Source organism: Poecilia formosa, unplaced genomic scaffold (genome assembly GCF_000485575.1).
Source record: "Poecilia formosa unplaced genomic scaffold, Poecilia_formosa-5.1.2 Scaffold53, whole genome shotgun sequence".
Lineage (NCBI taxonomy): Eukaryota > Metazoa > Chordata > Actinopteri > Cyprinodontiformes > Poeciliidae > Poecilia > Poecilia formosa.
In genome coordinates, this window is record NW_006799992.1 from 1,596,058 (window position 1) to 1,613,462 (window position 17,405).

A 17,405-nucleotide genomic window follows, 5' to 3' on the forward strand; every position below is an offset into this window, starting at 1 on the left:
TAGATAGATAGATAGATAGATAGATAGATAGATAGACATACAGAGCAAGAATTGAATTCAGGACCTCCTTAACTGCAGCATCATTCATCATTTAGTAGCCATCATTCATGGCATGTATTTATCAAGCTAACTCTTCCAAAATAAAATCATTTAATTAAAGAAAATACATCTGCTGGTTATTTTAGAATAAGATTTTCTTTGAGCCAGTCTGAGAAAACGATGCCAGGACTCATTAAAACCAAAACTGTGAAATTCTATTTTTAGCTAATTGCACAGTAGTCCTTTGCTTTTTCTTTCTTATAAAATCAAAATTGTGTGCACATATGTCTTCATTTAGCCTTATTTTGTTTTCTATAAAGTTCATATGTTATGTGAGTGCTTGAAAATTGAAATCAAGTTCCTTATTTATGAACACAATCATGAGTAATAAAGCTGATTCTGATGTGTAATTTCAACGTGGAACTGTATAACCATCAATAGACACTTGTTTTGTTTTGTTTTTTAGCTTTTAATCCAGGAAATTAAATTGTGATTGCAAAAAGGGACACTTACGATGTATGATCTGCTAGAACTGCAGGGATTTGGGTGAATGCTTTATGTAGATGTGAGATTGATGGAAAATAGCAACGTATTTTTTTCTCTCTTTTTATTTTCTCCTAATATTTTCTTGCTTCTCATTTACTTTTTCTTTTTCTTACTTATTAAAATTGGTTTATTTTCCTTTGTGTCTTTTATATAGAAAATGTCTTTACTTTTGGTTTTGTCATGAAATTTGTGACCGAGGCTTACTTTTAATCGAACTGCAGAGAAAATTTGTAAAGTAATGTGACGCAATTAATGAAAATAAGCAAATAAGACAATTACTGTGAAATTACAGCTGAACACTTTTGCCTCCAGAAGATGGCGCTGTGGGCAGAACACAGATGTTGCTGCAGCAGCAGAGGAAGTGAAGCCGTATCGTAAAGATGGCTGACAGTGGAGTGACAGGTGAGCTTGGGAATGTGTAACAGCTGCGCTTTTTATCACTTTGCAGCTGTTTTTCTTTCTTTAAACCATTTGTTACGTGAGTAAAAACGCAGCTATTGTTCTAGTTTCGAGGAGGTTAAGTTTCCTCTGTTCTAACGGGTTTATTATTTCAGATGCGAGTCCTGCTAACGTTAGCATGGACAGTGTAGTTTAACAGCAGACGTAGCGATGTTGCATCATTTTTGGAGTTGTATTTTCTTGGTTATCATTGCTATGTTTTTGAATTTTTAGCTGTCGATACGGTGTCGATATTATGTACGAGAATCTCTTTTGTAGCTGACGTTAGCTCACTGTAAAGTTATGAAATCAAAGTATTATAAGTCCATCGTATGGCTTGAAAGAGGCTCATCCGGCTCATTCTAGCGTCACGAACACCATGATGTTACAATCTTCACTATTCTTGCAGATGGAAATGAGAAGAAAGGTGACATTGAACGTGCAAAGGTCAGTTTATTTTGGACACTTGCAACCTGTTACTACAGTCTGGCGTGAGTGAGTAGCAGTCGTGACATGATCATCTTTAAATGTTCAAACAGAGTGAAGGCAAAGAGCTGACCAAAGAGGAGAAGCAGCGGCTGAGGAAGGAGAAGAAACAACAGAAGAAAAGCAAAGAGAAAAAGGATGACAAGGCTATACAGGAGAGTGGTAAAGAAACTAGGGGTGACAGTTCACCTGCTTCAGCACCACAGCCTTCAACGCAATCCACAGCTCAGAAAGGTAAAATGACTTCTGGGATGTTTGTCTGTGAACCATAAGCCCTAAGCGGTCGCTGTAGTTAACTTTTTATTCTACAATATGCTTCTGCTTATTCAAGCTCCTTCAGCAGTGCCTGCTCCAGTTTCCGTGCCTGCCTCAGAGGGTCCCACCCCAGCAGATAAGCCTGCTAAGAGTAAAGCTGAACTGAAAGCCGAACGGAGAGCTCGGCAAGAGGCCGAGAGGGCCAGCAAACAGAGCAAGAAAGGAGATCCGGGACCACAAGGTGCTGTGAGCAAATCAAAAGCAGCCACGAATGAGCTGCAGCCAGGTAGCATTTCATAGTCACAACCTCAAAAGTGTTACCACTATTTATCACTTCAGTCAAAGTGATGAAACAGCTTTAACTTAAGTATCATGGCAACACGAGTAAAAAAAGATCTCTCTATGTTTTCAGTGGTAAAAAGGCTGCCAGAACACATTCAAGTGGATAATCCAGACGTGTTAAAGAAATTGGCCAAGAAGCTGGAAAGGCAACAGGTACGATTGATTTCCATGTTATAAATTTGTTTAAAAATTGAAGAGCAGCGCCTTGTCAGAGTATTCATACCCCTTGAGATTTTCTCAATTATGTTCCAAATACAAACTCGAAATCTGGATAAAATGCATTGCAACTTGTGGCTATCACCAGACAAAATGTAGGTCTAAAGCAGTCACTGAAAGTTAGAACTGCATGTCATGGTATTAACATTGTTTTCCAGACACCAGGGCAAAATTCTGCTAAAAAGGTATAAGCCGTCGAGTTTAGAGTCTTTAAAATGTTTGCCGTTGACAATTAACATATATATTTTTGTAGTATTTGTGGCTATTTAGATTTGCATTTCTTTTGTTTTGCTGTGTTGTTGTGTTGCTGCTCGCTTAAAGCTCTGAGTTTCTTGCAAAATCCTGCAAAATCAGTTTTGCATGTGTAATTGTATTTGGAGAGCAATAGAAAAATCATGTTTCATTTGGCATTTTTAGTGTCTGTAAATTTAATTTTAGGAGTAATTCCTTTTCTTTTTTCTTTTTTTTTTTTTTGATCTCTTGGTTTCAGATCCCACTGCGCTTAGACTATGGTTACAAAGTCAGCTTGTTTTCTCATCTGCACCAGTACAGTCGCAAAGCTCCCCTAACACAGCAACTCAGGTGAGCTCAGCAGTTGCTTGTTTATCTTCGCTACGAAAAGTTTTAGTTTTGCTCTCAAAAACTCTTCCTAATCTGCTCCAACCACCTTCAGCATTTGTGTTTTTACTGTTTGCAGCATTCCTTCAACGGTGATTCATCCTGCTATTGTGCGACTGGGCCTCCAGTACTCCCAGGGCATTGTGGCTGGGTCCAATGCTCGCTCTGTTGCCCTGCTGCATGCCTTCAGACAGGTGCTGATCCAAAAACTACTAGACTTCTACCTAGGGATGCACAGTGTATCCTCCTTAATATTGGTATTGGCTGATGTTAGTCTTCCCATTTAACGTATCGGTCTCTTAAATAAAACGAGGCTGATTGATTATGTTAACAGCCGATGTTTATTTCCATCTTGTTGCAGTTAGTGTTTTGGGATTGGTTTTGCCATGTGGTATTTGCTTGGGCATGCAACAGTCATAGTGATGTTGCACAGGATTGTGGGTTGTATAACTGAAGCAGAGTAGTAGAGCTATGCCATTCCATGTGCTCAAAATTTAATGGAAATTTCTACAATTTGCTGTGAACAAATTTAAAATAAGCTTGATTTTGAAACTGTTTTTTTTTTCTTCTTCTTCTTCTGCAGGTAATAAGGGACTACACTACACCTCCAAATGAGGAGCTGTCTAGAGACTTGGTCAACAGACTGAAACCTTATATTAGGTATTAAAAATTATTAATGAGTATCTTTGTAACCTTTTGCCCAACCTGAACGATTAGTACATTTGTATATTTTTTGTTGTTGTTGTTGTTTAAAATGTAGTATTTGCCTTTTGTTTTCTTCCAGTTTTTTGAACCAGTGTCGCCCTCTGTCAGCCAGCATGGGCAACGCCATCAAATATGTCAAAAAAGAAATCTCCAATATTCCCAGTCAATGCAAGGAAGAAGAGGTTTGTGTTTTGAGTTTTTTGCTTGTTTTTAAAAGGCCCCTCCACTTAATTTTTTTCAAGCATATTGAACCTTTAAAAAAATTGCATATCACAGCCACATCACTACTAAACCCACTGTTTCTATTTTTTGTATTTTTTTTTTTCTTTAGGCTTAATACAAGGTTATTATGTCCACATTAGAGCTTCTTTAACCGCTGACAGAGACTCGGGTTGCAAAAATTAAAGATGTGATTTTCACTAGTACAGCTATAGCCAATGAATCTGTCACAATAATTACTCTGGCTAAGATAAAGTGAATGGAAAGCTGTTGGGTCCGACTAACATAAATGTAATTTTGACTTGCAATGAAGCACTCTTTTCTATTTCAGGCAAAACAGAAACTGCTCAAATGCATCGAGTGGTACATCAAAGAAAAGATCATTCTTGCGGCTACAGCTATAGCAGAGTCCTCCATAGAAAAGATCAGTGATGGAGACGTCATCCTCATTTATGGATGGTAAGGCTCAGAAATCTGGGCAAGTTCTTTCCATTAACTCTACATTGTATATTTCTTGTTACTAAGCTGTGATTTGTTGTATTCGTTAGAGCAATAATGGATTTTCCCATTTTTTTTTATATTTAGACATGTTCTCTTCCTTTTTCACCTTCCCTTCTCCCTTTCTTTCCATATTTAACTCTGACGTCACAAAGTCTAAATTTTTATATTTGCTTCGGTCAGCTCTTCTCTGGTCAACCACATCCTCTGTGAGGCCTTGGAGAAAAACAGGAAGTTTCGCGTCATAGTTGTAGACAGCAGGCCTCGGCTTGAGGGCCGGGAGGCTCTGAGGCGTCTGGTACAGAGAGGCATCAGTTGCACATATGTCCTTATCTCAGCTGTGTCCTACATTCTTCCAGAGGTAATCAGAAATTGGCGTCATCTGTTGATCAGAGAGTTGCTAAAAAGTTTAGCTATAAGCACTTTTTTTTGTTGTTGTTTTAGGTATCGAAGGTGTTCCTCGGAGCTCACGCCCTCTTGGCTAATGGTTACGTCATGTCTCGAGTGGGAACTTCACAAATAGCTCTGGTGGCCAAAGCCTTTAACGTGCCTGTGCTGGTTTGTTGCGAGACCTACAAGTTCTGTGAGAGGGTGCAGACGGACTCATTTGTATCCAATGAACTGGGTATGTAAACACATTCTGTTTCTAACGTGTCGATGTTTGTCGGCTGATCCTCATTGGTCCTTTCCAGATGACCCTGACGACCTCATCGTGACGCGTAATGGGCAGACCCAGCTGGAGAACTGGCAGCAGGAGCCCTCCCTGGGTCTGCTGAACCTCGTCTACGATGTGACGCCTCCTGACTTCGTGGACCTGGTCATCACGGAACTGGGAATGATCCCGTGCACTTCGGTCCCCGTGGTGCTGCGGGTCAAAAATGTCGATCAGTGAGCACCCTCCATATCGGCTTGTCTGACGCGCAAGGTCGTGCTTTTAGCATGCAATAAATGTATATCTGAAATGGCATAAACTTTTAAATGAGTTTCCTTTGCGTTTTTTTTTTTTTTTTTTTTTTTTTTGAAGCTGTAATTTCTGAGAAGCTCGGAAACCGACCCATGCCTGATACCAAGGTACTTTATTTGTGTCTTTTTTTTTTTTTTTTTTTTTTTCTGGGTCTTTTAAAAAGGAGAGTTGTTAGATATTAATAAATCACACTAGGGAGGTCATCTGTGGGTGTGAAAAGCTAACCATTAAAGGTTTTGTATTTGAAACTGAAACTCGGGCCTCTGAAAGGAATGTTATTGCTCCATGAATGTGGTTTATTATAAAACCACATTCATGGTCTTTTAAACAAGCACAAAGGTAGTTTATCCTCACAGTCAACACATGATCCTCAGGCGCTTGGAAGAAGCACATTATTCCTACATGGTCATGATTCCTGATTGCAAAGGAGTGGTGCTTTCACAATTGCTCTTTAACAGACAATGATCACTTTATTTGCGTCACCATTGCTTTATATCCAATGGGCAGATTGGTGCATAGAAACCACACAGTTATCAAATCAAGAACTTGATGCAAAGAAATATTTAGGTTTCTAGAAAAAGTCCAGCGAGTACTGGGCACTGTCCCTTAAAGAGAACCAACTAAGATATTAACTTGCCACCAGTGCAGATCTTAAGAGTGAAGCATGCACAGATGTGGGTGAAAAAAAAAAATTGTACTCAAGGAGTTACAGTACTTCAACTCAATGGAAAAGTAGAAGTTGAAGGAAATATGCAAGAGTAATATTTAATATAGAAGGCTGCTCAAATACCAGATCAGAATAACTGATCAGATCATTTGACTTATTTTAAAACTTAAGACAAAAATGTAAAGATTATGCAGAAATACTGCTGTTTTAAGGACAAAATTATACGAATATTTACGTAGAAGAAATTTTTCCAAATACTTTTCTTTCATAAAAAACTAAAATTTATACTTGCAGTATGTTTGCATTACTAATTGGTAGTACAAGGTAAAGTACTTCCATATGTCACAGCAGGCTCAGTGGATAGAAAATGGCATTAGAACAAAACTTGTGCACAGTAAAATTACAGTGGGTAGGTTATGCAGAAATTTTACTGCAAGTAATTTTCTTCCATAGTTATTGTAAGTAATTGTAATTAGCTACTACCTACCTCTGAGCATGAGACCAGTGTTTCTGCATGAGGCAGATACCTTTGGTTGATGGCTTAATAGTATGCATGTTGGAAAGAAGTCGTTTCAAGAAAAATAAAGACTGACATCCTACAAGATGTTGCAGAATTTGACAGAGGACTTTTATTTTCTTTAAAAAATATTTTCCCTGGTTGGGATACCAAAAAAAAAAAAAAAAAAAAAGGACTGTTCTACAAAAATAAATGCTGCAATGAGTTATGCAGGAGCAAAATCAGTTTATTTTCAGCACAATGTAGCACCATTTCACAAAGGAAAAGTGAGGCTTTAAAGATCTTTACTATCAAACTTTTGATGCTTTGCAGAAACTTCATTTCATTATAATTTTCCAGAAAAAAAAAATCTTGAAAACCTGGGTAATATTTCACTGGAAATAATGTTTCAGTGGAAACTTCTGACAAGATCTAACATTAAAGCAGTAAAATCTCTCAAAAAGAGGAAAATAAAACTATTGTAAAATCTTTATTAAAACCCTGAACTTTAAACAAGATAAATAGAGATGCAATAGAAAAGGCACATCCAGATCGTGGAGTGCATTTCAAGACAAGATTGAAAAACTCATGAAAGAAACGGTTGAGGGCCCTACGTGGTTGAGTCGAAATTGTCACCGTCACTTTGTTCTCAGCCTCATGTTGTCCATCCCTTCTCATCACAACCTCCCTGGTGAACTTTTCAACCCTCTCTGTGTGCAAAACTATTGTGTGTCAAGTCTGAATTGGGTGTGGGTGCGTTTGTGACAATCCCCAACTACTCAACTTTCAGAAGCCGTTTTTTTAGCCAGAGAGCAAAATGGATAGCTTTAAAGAGGAATTGTCCCAAGCCGTGAGGAAGTACATACTGTTGGACACAACACTAAACTTTGGTTCTGGTCCATTGCAGATATCAAATGTCCCACTGAGGCCTTTTGTTCTTTTTTTTGGCTTCTAACAAGTAAAATTGAGTCATTGCAGCTAGTCAAGCATCATTTCCTCCACCTCTGAAATCATAATAGTTGTTCCTCTTTGCTATGACCTCTGTGTTTACTTCACTGTTGTAAGCCACACATGACAAAACACCATGACCTGTTCTGTAGCAGGAAGGGTTTCACAGGAACTCTGTTCAAACTCTTGTGGACTTTGAACAGCATTTACAAAAACAAACATCCTGCAACCTTGTGACCGCGCATCGACAGTTCGACTTCAGTCTGACCATGTTGGACCCTTGAATAGTTGTCAGTTAGCCAAAAAACAAAAGGCAATTATACAACAGCAGGAATATTAAATCTCCAAAGTTTGTACAACAAATCCACCATGACACTGCTGGGCAGCCAGACCCACCAACCGGTTGGTCAAAGCTGCCAAGGCAGGACACAAACAAAGGGAAATATTTACTACAACAAATTTTTCATCCTGAGTACATTTAAACACCAACACTTTTGAATTAAAGAGGTTAAAATCATCATTAAAGTGCAACTAAACTTGCAGTTTTGGTTTAAATTTAACACAGCTAACCCGCTGCCCTCTACCAGCCCCTTCTTGGCATCACCGCTAACCACCCCCAAAAAAGAAAAAAAACTTGTAAACCACACAGTCAGCATGCAATGAGTTGTTGCTCAACTTTTTCTAAAACATGCAAAACATTATTTCTGGTGTAAATTCACACACATTTAGCACTTGTTTGACAGAATTCAGTGTTCACTGTTATCTGCATTTTTTAAGTACATAACTTAAAAACAATGCAGAGTCTTAAGCAGATTCTGCAAAAAAAACAAAAAAAAACAAACGCAACACCAGTGGTAATCGTGTCAAAAAATTAGGTCATATTTAAAATGTGTGTTATCTAAAAATTCTATCACATTAATTAGAATAAAAATGCCAGTTTTTTTTTCTCTCCCCAAAATAAAATACAGTAACATTTATAAAATATTCACACCAGAGTGTGGTGCCACACTGGGCTTTGTCAGCATTATTATCCCTTTCAGGAGTCAGTTTCTTGTCAGATTAAAAAGCAGCTCACACTCAGAGTGATTTGGCTTTGCGTCTCTGGGTAATCCACAACAGGAAGGAGATGACAACTGTGGACGCTGCAAGAGGCCCGAAAACTTTCAGAACTGGGAATTCTGCCTGTAAGCAAGTTTAAAAATGTGTTTAAAAGGTTTTTGCACTTATGTTAATTTAGTAATAACAACCAAACAAAACAAAAAAGTCACCAAGTACCCACCTGCCGAAGACACTTGTATCCATGGTAATTTTCATCACAGCGACACTCAAAGGAGCCAGGACCATAGGGGCCGCAAAGGGAGTTTTCTGGACAATTCATAGCTATAGATTCCCAATAAATGCAAAACAAACATCACACATTGCAAAACAAATATGTTTTGTAACAAATATCTGCTGAACGTTGACCTACACATCTGTCCTGTCTGGTTGCACATGTTTTTCTGGTCCTTACAAAGCTGGTTCCCTTGTTTGACTTCGATCTGTTGCCATGAAGCATTCCCACCTGGACAAGCTATGTCCTCTGGTAAAATCCTGAAGACACATTGATATGTGTTGAAGAAAAAGACTTTAAAAATACCAGAACCACTTTAGACAGATAAAATGATCATTTCAAAGACACTTACAAGAAGTTTAGGTCAAGAAATCCTTGGAAGACCTCATTACTGATGTTGGTAATGGGATTCAGTGAGAGATCTCTGGAAAGAAAAGCAAAACTTATATCAAGAACAAAAATGTTAAGAACATTAGTTCTACCCAAGAATAAGCATAGAATTTTTACATTAGATGTGAAAAATGTCAATACATTTCTGCTTGATGTATAATTATTTGCAAGAATTGGTGCAGAACAACTTCACACTTGTTTTGTTTAGTACAACAGCATAAAGTGCTCCAAAATGTTGACATGCAAGAAGAAGAAGAAGAAAAAAAAAAGCGTCTAATTTTTGATTGCATTTTTTTCAAAGTTCTCAACAACCAGTCTGATCAAGCTTTACTTAATTTCTACAAAGGCATTGCTAAATGCTTTTGTAGCCATTGGAGGGGCTATAAAACATCCAACTGCTGCAAACGTTGCCTCTACAAATATTTTTATTTTACCTCATGCCTTTGTGTTGGTATATAAAACATAAGTTAGATGTTTAAATGTGTCCAAGTGTGAAAAAATTTCAAGGGGTATGAATGTTTTTTTCTCCATACAGCAGTGTACTTACATCACCACCACTGTGGATGCTCCTGGAAGGTCTTCCACTTGAGTCAGTGAACAACTGGATAAATCCAACCTGATAAATCAAAATAAGATATGAAAATACACTTTACTAAAACTTCACTCTAAAATTCCACGTTTTCCTTACATTCGCATTGATAATGTCAGGTGAATTATGAAATTCTACATAAAAAAGTTATTTTCTTTACCCCTTTATTTTTAAGTTTGTATTTTTTTGCACTAGTTTGGGTGGGTTTAAGGCCAAAAAAGAAAACATCGTTTGCAACATTCACTTAGAGCGCAGTATATTGCGGTCATACCCGATGATGCGTTCAGGGTCGCTTGAGTTATCATTTGCTAAACAGCACCTCTTGTCAAGCCGTCCAGCGGATGAAGAGCAGAAATTATCCACGTAGGTGTTGTTTTGGACAGTACCACCACAGAGCGAACATACCTGCGATTTGAAATCAGGTTACCAGATAGAAAAAAAGTAGTAAACAACAAACTGAAACCGACAACCCCTACAAGGTCTATACACCAACCAAAACAAGCCGGTTTATTAGGATTTACTGCGACATTATTCCAGTGGTGAACACACCAGTCTTACCTCCAGTCCAGTCAGCTGATAACTCGCGTTAAAATACAACGTAACGATAAAAACAAGAGCTACAGCTTCACACCTGCTGAGTAGTGCTTTCATTTTTATTGACTGAAGTCACATGACGTGGTCACGTGTCAGGAAGCTGGCAATTTATCGTCGTAATTACGCATGCGGATGAGGACCGATAAGGATGCCGGTGTGTGACAGAACACCGGCAACCTGCGTGTTTTAATTCTCTCCCTGGTTTAGCACACCTGCATCAAATGATGGCTCATTAGAAGGTCTAAGGAGAACATTGACTTGCTGAGGAGGTTGTTACTACCACTAGGAAGAGAACTAAAACATGCAGGATGCCTGTCCTCGAGGACCGACTTTGGGCACCCCTGCCATAGACAATTAAATATTTATGATATATAAATATTCTTCTGTTTGAGTATAAACAATCTCAAAATTTCGAGGTTAAAATGTTTCGTCTTGAAACATAAATAAAATATTCTATGATAAATCTTACACAATTACACAGCCATGCACACCTTATTTTTTTGTTCTATAAACGCCACAAACAAAAAGTTGACTAACGTGAAATAGTCCGGTGTAACAGGTGTTCTGTCAGATCGTCATACCCGTCGCACGAACTCACGGCCATATCTGTCAGATACGCATACGCTGTCATTACCATATGATTTTATTTAATCAGCAACATGGAATCATGACGTAGATCGTCATACACTTCGTCAAATGTTAATAATTTTATACACAAAAAATATAAATTAATTTTAGTACTACTCATGGTTGTCATTGAGAAATAAGTATTAACTATATCTGCAAAACATATGAGTGCAAACATATAACAGTGTGTTAGAAATATGCATAGCCACCAGGCTGCCAACGTTCTCTGTGGTTTGTAGGTATAGTTATAGAATAATTTCATTTTGTGCACATTAATCAGGGTCTGTCCATATTAGCACTGTTGTATTAAAATGTGTCCAAACATTCAAAAGTGTCGAAGGCTGATAGTAATTCACTACTAGTATCATTAGCAAAAATCTATGCCAGTATTAAGTGGCCACTAAACTTGTAGAGTAGCTAAAGCAGATTCCAGGAAGAACTTCTGAGATGTCCAGAAGATGAGTTGTCAGAACAACTAATGTACTATCATCATTTGTGTTATATTTATTTATTTATTTTTTTCAGTTATTTAGATAGTATATAATATGGAAAATAAGATCTTGGACAGCGATAAGATAGCAGAACAGTCATATTACTACTGAAACAGAACTGTACTGTTGCATGTCTTTTTGTACGTGGAACAGAACTGTCACTCACAATATGGCGGCGACTTTAACGTACTATCTGGACGCTCGTGCAACCCCCCTATAAACCAGGGTGGGATGGTTTAGCCCAGAAAGATTGTTGCAGTGCCTCTTGATGGGCCATCAGTGGATACCTTGACTGTGGACGGAGTGGCTAGGTTGTAGAGGCATCACATCTGCTTTTTCAGCGGCCCTTGCTACATTTCTCCGGTATATAAACATTGTAGATTTTATTTAGCAAACGGAGGAGCTCTGAAAGCCACGAGAGTCAAAACCAACGGTACTGTCGCACATTTGGGAAGGTTCACCAGCCGCTGTGTGTGCGACGCTTGAGGGACTGCAGGAACCAACTGCACCTTTTCTCCAGAAACTTCATCTGCTTGTGCCAATGAACCGAAATACCCGAATGCCTTCAAGCTCAGTTCTTAAAAGTGGGTGGTTTTATTTTTCTTAACCAACAACGTGTAGCGATGAAAGAGACATTTTTATGCGCACAGTAAAGGTGTAATTACCCAACACTTGCAAACATGGCTGCTGTGTGAACAGCAGACAGAAAAGTTTAACACTGACGTGGGAGAAGTTTAGAGCATTCATGAGCAGCTGTCCGCTCAGTAAAATGCTAGGCTTTCGTCCCTAGTTTGGTACCGCCGTCTCTGGACCTCCGAACCGGCGAACGGACTGTGTCAGAGCCGCCTCCGCCTCCTCCTTCGTAGGCTTCAGAGAGTCACCGCAGTAGACTTTGTTGGGAAGCTGTGGTGCCTTGCTTACCACCCCAGCCTCCAGTGGAGGCGTTTAAGGACTTATCTACTGACTGCAGGGTGTGTTTGGAGCTAAAATGCATTTTTCCATACCCGAAACGGAGGTTCGTTCGGGTGAGAATGGTTCAAGCTATGTGGTGAGTATTTAACTTTTCCTGCTTTGCCAACTATGCTGTTAATGCTTTACTTCAGCTGGGTACAGCTCGGCTAACGTTAGTGCACCAAACATTCCGTAAACACTCCGTTTACGGAATGTTTAAAACGTTCCGTAAACGTTTTAAACATTTACGGAACATATATTTATTTTTCTTCTGTCTTGAACTTCTTTGTTGCCTTCAACATACTATAGACACTATTTATAGTCTTCAAAAAAAATTGAACACCCTCTATTGAATGTTCACAAATCCATCACTGATTATTGTTGTTTTATCTCTGGCAAAGAAAGTGACTTAATTGTAACAATTTACTCATCAAGCAAATGATGGTAAATCAAGATGTATAAAAAGGTGTTTAATATCTAACCAAAACGTTTGGATACCCTATGCCCAATAGCTAATCTTTCCCTCTTTGGTCGAAATTATTTTAGTGAGACGTTTCTTGTTGTCATTTACCAGACTCTTCACTTTGAGCTGTGGGGGATTTTAGGGATTTCTTGTGCTTACAGCCCATTTAAAGTCATCATCCTTCAACATTTCAGCGAAATTCAACTCTTTCCATTTCTTCTCTAAGGAATGGATGTTGATATCGACAGTAGCAAGAGTGTAGTTGCTCCGTTATGGACATTTTGGGGGTTTTGCTTGGATATGGTTTTGGATTTCCTTCACTTGTATACTTGTTTTGTACAAAAATATATTTAAGACCTTTTTTAAATCTATAAGTAATCCAATAAACTGGTAAAGTTTGCTTTTTTGAAGGCATCAGAAATCTCTCTTCCCTCTTACTTCAACACTCAGGAGCACCCCAAATTAAATGTATGCGGTTCAAATGAGACACACCTTTTTCAAAGGATGTTTACTTATCATGTGCTCCTATTGATATTGGCCTATGTGTAATTTTGGCCATTTTATGGATGGGATTAATTTATGGTGTCCTAATAGCACACAGTAACTGTGTTTAATAGTCTTGCATTTATTAATACACTCATTGAACAAGCAGTGGAGAAAATTGTAAAAATAACAATCCTGATAATATGGACAGTTTTTTATTTTTTTTCCAAAACATTAATTTGAAATTTTGACAATGATAAATAAAATCAAAATTCTTATCATGACATGAAATTCATCACGGTAAATGATAAACGACACAATAAATGCCGACCCCAAAGTCAGTTAATGGATTTTTGCCATGTACAAGTACTTGAAGATATTAACTGACAAGTTATTGGTGGGGGGGGGGACCTTATATTTGGGTAATTTAAACAAGATTTTGTTGTGCCAAACAAGTTCTAACTAGAATTAAGCCCGATAACGATCAAGGGTTTTTTACGCTAACTCCAACCAGCAAATAAAAGCTGCTTTTGATAAGACGCCACAGCCAGTTATGGCCTCACAAATCCAATGATTTCGGAGGGGGGGAGAGTGGCAAACGTAGACTCGCTGGTTGTAACACCGGGTACAAGTAATGTGACTTTATCCTGTTAAACAACCTAAAAATAGTTTAGTTTTGCTGCCTTTGGTTTCCTTTCATTACCCACAACAGAGCATCCGTTCTTTGAGAAGATTTGGGGTTTGCCACCATGGTGTCCATATCCTTATTTAGTAGAAAACACAGCCAGCATTGCTTTCATTTAGCCTCTTAATAGATTTGCCAAATCAAAGGAGTCTAAATAACTCAACAGAAACAGTGTGTTTTTTTCTTTATTTAAACAAAAAAGAAAAGATCTAAGTGGTTATTTTTCTAAAACTATTTGAAAGAACTAGCTTTTCTTTCAAAAGCACTGTAACAGTCCATTGTGGTTGAGCAATGCAGGGAGTCGTATTGTTTTGACACTGACTTCTGAATCTGCTCCCACTGCGTGGGTCCAACATTTTCCTAAGTGAACAGTCCTGCTCATGTCAGGCAGTTTCTGGGCCTTTTCGAAGACATCTCAGCAGTATTCATTCAGAAACCTTTGACAGCATTCCGAATGATGAGGCTGAATAGCTTTCACGACGCGTGGTTTCTCAGACTTATTTATGCTTTCCAGGTGGTTTAAAAATGCCGGCTGCGGCAGTTGACTGCTGTTCACGGTCTTATGCTGGCTGCTTCAAGTGTCAAACACCTGCAGCTTAAGACCTCTCTCATCTTGACTCCATGTGATCCAGAGAGAAGACAAGATTTTCGGAGTGAGCTTATTCATATTGACAATCACTGCCTTTGTGGTGGCTGAAGACGAGCAGTAATTTATGCTTGTTTTTTTTTTTTTTTTTTTTTCAAAGGATTCAATCTAATGTCAAGCATTTCTCCTTGGATTTTGTTCTCCAAATAGAAACTGTTGCACATTTCCACTTTGAACCTTTTGTGTTGTCATTCCTGTATTGTATTTACCTTACTCAGTGCAATTTCTGCTTGCCCAGCAGTGGAAAAATTTGCAGTTCAGCTCCCGCTGACTGTCATTGTGGCCTTCTTGTGACCAGCCTTCAGGAAAGGACTTTGCTTGATTGTAATATTAAAAGATGTGCTGTGCACATTGGAACTAGTTGGGCACAAAATATGCAGACCTTGCACTAAGCTTTGTAGACTAAAAAGGCAAACTTTTTTTTTTTTTTTATGTCTGCTTCTCTGCACTGACCACTTGTTCACACTTCCTGTTTTTGTTTTTTCTGGTGCCCTTTGTTTTCCTTGTTCATGTGGCTTTTACAGCTAGTGCTTTTACAGCTAGTGTCCTAAAAAGCATGTCGATGTGTAAAAAGTAAACTTAAGTGCTACTGTACGGTGTGTTGACAGCATTGTTCATTTAAAGCTGCCACAGGCAAAATGTGTCACAGAGGATTCGCATAATCTGCACGTAGCTTCTACAAAGCTTTGTAGAACGCTAAAGGTTCAGGTTTGGATTTGCAAAAAAAAAAAAAAAAAAACACACCGTTTTTCAGTTGCAGAGAAATCCAAATAATGGGGAGAAATTTCATCTAGGTATCATCTTCGCTCAGTGAAATTTTGAATCATTTAATTTAAATCTTTTAAAACTATTTTAATGTTGCTCACACATTTTTTTTAATTATTATTATTTTTTTAATTTTCCGGGTTTTTCAAAGCATTTATTTCTGAAGCCTCAGTAGCTTTTAATAAATCAAAGGAAGAGGATTACAAGGTGAAGATCTCTTTGGCCTAAAGTCAGAAAGTCAAGCTATACAGATGATTTTAGGATTGGAGTTAAAAAACAAAATTGGGTTTTCTGTGCAAGGAAAAACATGCAGCCCATTGAATCTACCCAAAGTGCTTATTGTACACAAAAAATGCAGGATCATTCTTCCTTCCTGCCTTGATACTGTGTCCATTTGTTTTTTTAAACCCCTTCAAATTCCCTAAGCAGCTAGGTTTGTAGATGGAAGCAACTATTGGTTTGTATCCGTGGCTTTCAGTGGATTCAATGTTTTAATGTAAAATAAAAAAAAATAACTGGATGCAAATGTACCTGCGCCATCTCATTAAGAAGCTGCATTTATTAAGCCACTGTTGATATTAAGACACAACAGGAAAGGAAAGAGTTAGCCTCTTCACCTCCAAAGAGGATAAATCCTCAGTTTGCTGTTGGTGTAACTTCTGTGGGCGCGGCTGATATTTCTAAGAATTGTTTTGCTTTTTGAGAGTGATCATCTTTTCCGGGAGTTGGATTTGTGGAAGGGGTTTCAATGAGGACTTCTGCCAAAGCAAGTAATTTAGTATTTCCGTTGCTACACCTGCTTATTGGAAGACGGAAAGAAATGTGCTTCCCTCTGGTTTGATATTTTGAATTGTTTTTTTATGCTTACCCTAATTTGTTGGTCCAATAAAAAAACAGGGGTGAGAAAACTCAGTTTGTCCACCCAAACAAGAAATTTAACTTTGGTTACACTTTGCTGTCAAAGAAAACATTTAAAATATATATATAAAAAATGAAAACCAAAGTTTTTTTTTTGTTATCTTTTTTTTACAACTTTGTAAAGTGCATTTATGTCAATATACCAAGCCAGATGTTGGAGAGAGGTGAAAATAAGGGGTAGGATGTTGTCTAGTTCCTGAACACATTCTTGCTAGTTGTGACTTGATTACCATGTTGTTTTCCTTGGCAGAAACATTTTTCAGCGCTTTGCCAAAAAAAAAAAAAAAAAAAAAAACATGCAGTAGACGCAGACCTGAATGAGATTTTTTCAGTAAGATAACCTTGAGGAAATAATTGCCTGAGCTCCATGAATGCAGAGCAGGACGTTGTTATCTCTGGCATCTCATTTGAAGAAACATTTTAGCTTTATGATGGAAGATTTGAACGGTTTCATTTTAGAAAAATTTCTTTATGCTTCATTTACCGTTTCATCTTTTTTTTTCTAAAGCTTTTTAGGAGATCATTCACTCAACCTTTCTTCCGTTTTAATCTTTTTTTTTTTTTTCCTTCTTTTCATTTTGGATCTGCGCTTCCACCTGTAGGCCTACAACATCCATGTCAACGGCGTGCTGCACTGTCGGGTACGCTACAGCCAACTCCTCGGCCTCCATGAACAGGTGAGGCTCCTGCTGTCACAACGCACCCTCCTCCTGGGTGGCACATAGGCAGCGTAAATGCCATCATACTCTGTGACCTTTCCTGCTTCTTTATGCTGTATTCTCGCTCTAAATCTGGTTTAAAGCTTTGTGCTTTTGTTTTTTCCTCGTCCCATTTTGAAAGCTCTTGCCTGTTCAGTGGCAGAATTATGGAGGGGATGTGGAAGGAATGTGCTTGGCCTTAGTTACATGTCACCTGCTGAAAAAAGGAACCTAATCTTGGGGGGGCAGGGTGGGGGAGCTGTTTTTTTTCCTGAGTGGATTAGTTAGAAATTATTATGCAGGAAAACGTCTTTCTGGCTGCGAATTGTCTTCAGGAG

At 38.2% G+C, this 17,405-nt stretch overlaps 3 protein-coding genes across 6 annotated transcripts in view; 2 read left to right on the forward strand and 1 right to left on the reverse strand.

Moving 5' to 3' along the window:
- The first annotated feature begins 898 nt into the window (after positions 1–898).
- eif2b4 (eukaryotic translation initiation factor 2B, subunit 4 delta) lies at positions 899–5,341 on the forward strand. 4 transcript variants are annotated; one of them, XM_016671869.1, is made up of 14 exons: positions 899–987; positions 1,433–1,470; positions 1,563–1,743; positions 1,841–2,050; positions 2,177–2,259; positions 2,481–2,507; positions 2,813–2,904; positions 3,020–3,134; positions 3,524–3,600; positions 3,725–3,827; positions 4,196–4,323; positions 4,546–4,723; positions 4,807–4,987; positions 5,055–5,341. In XM_016671869.1, the coding sequence occupies exons 1-14, from the start codon at positions 966–968 to the stop codon at positions 5,252–5,254; spliced, it is 1,635 nt and encodes a 544-aa protein (XP_016527355.1). In that variant the 5' UTR covers positions 899–965; the 3' UTR covers positions 5,255–5,341. The 4 variants fall into 4 exon arrangements, with proteins under 4 accessions (XP_016527355.1, XP_007552981.1, XP_016527354.1 ...); XM_016671868.1 differs by having other exon boundaries at positions 986–1,063; XM_007552919.2 differs by lacking the exon at positions 2,481–2,507 and having other exon boundaries at positions 900–987.
- A 1,622-nt stretch (positions 5,342–6,963) lies between these two features.
- Positions 6,964–10,423, reverse strand: atraid (all-trans retinoic acid-induced differentiation factor). Its single transcript, XM_007552920.2, has 7 exons — positions 10,305–10,423; positions 10,018–10,151; positions 9,705–9,773; positions 9,120–9,191; positions 8,906–9,027; positions 8,717–8,817; positions 6,964–8,619 (listed from the first exon to the last, which is right to left on the reverse strand). The coding sequence occupies exons 1-7, from the start codon at positions 10,395–10,397 to the stop codon at positions 8,515–8,517; spliced, it is 696 nt and encodes a 231-aa protein (XP_007552982.1). The 5' UTR covers positions 10,398–10,423; the 3' UTR covers positions 6,964–8,514.
- Positions 10,424–11,703: 1,280 nt separating this feature from the next.
- snx17 (sorting nexin 17) overlaps positions 11,704–17,405 on the forward strand; it is a 21,532-nt gene continuing 15,830 nt past the window's right edge. The window contains exons 1-2 of the mRNA XM_007552924.2: positions 11,704–12,506; positions 16,972–17,046. Of these exons, the coding sequence (XP_007552986.1) occupies positions 12,447–12,506; positions 16,972–17,046 (135 nt within the window). The 5' untranslated portion in view covers positions 11,704–12,446. The remainder of the gene's footprint in view (positions 12,507–16,971; positions 17,047–17,405) is intronic.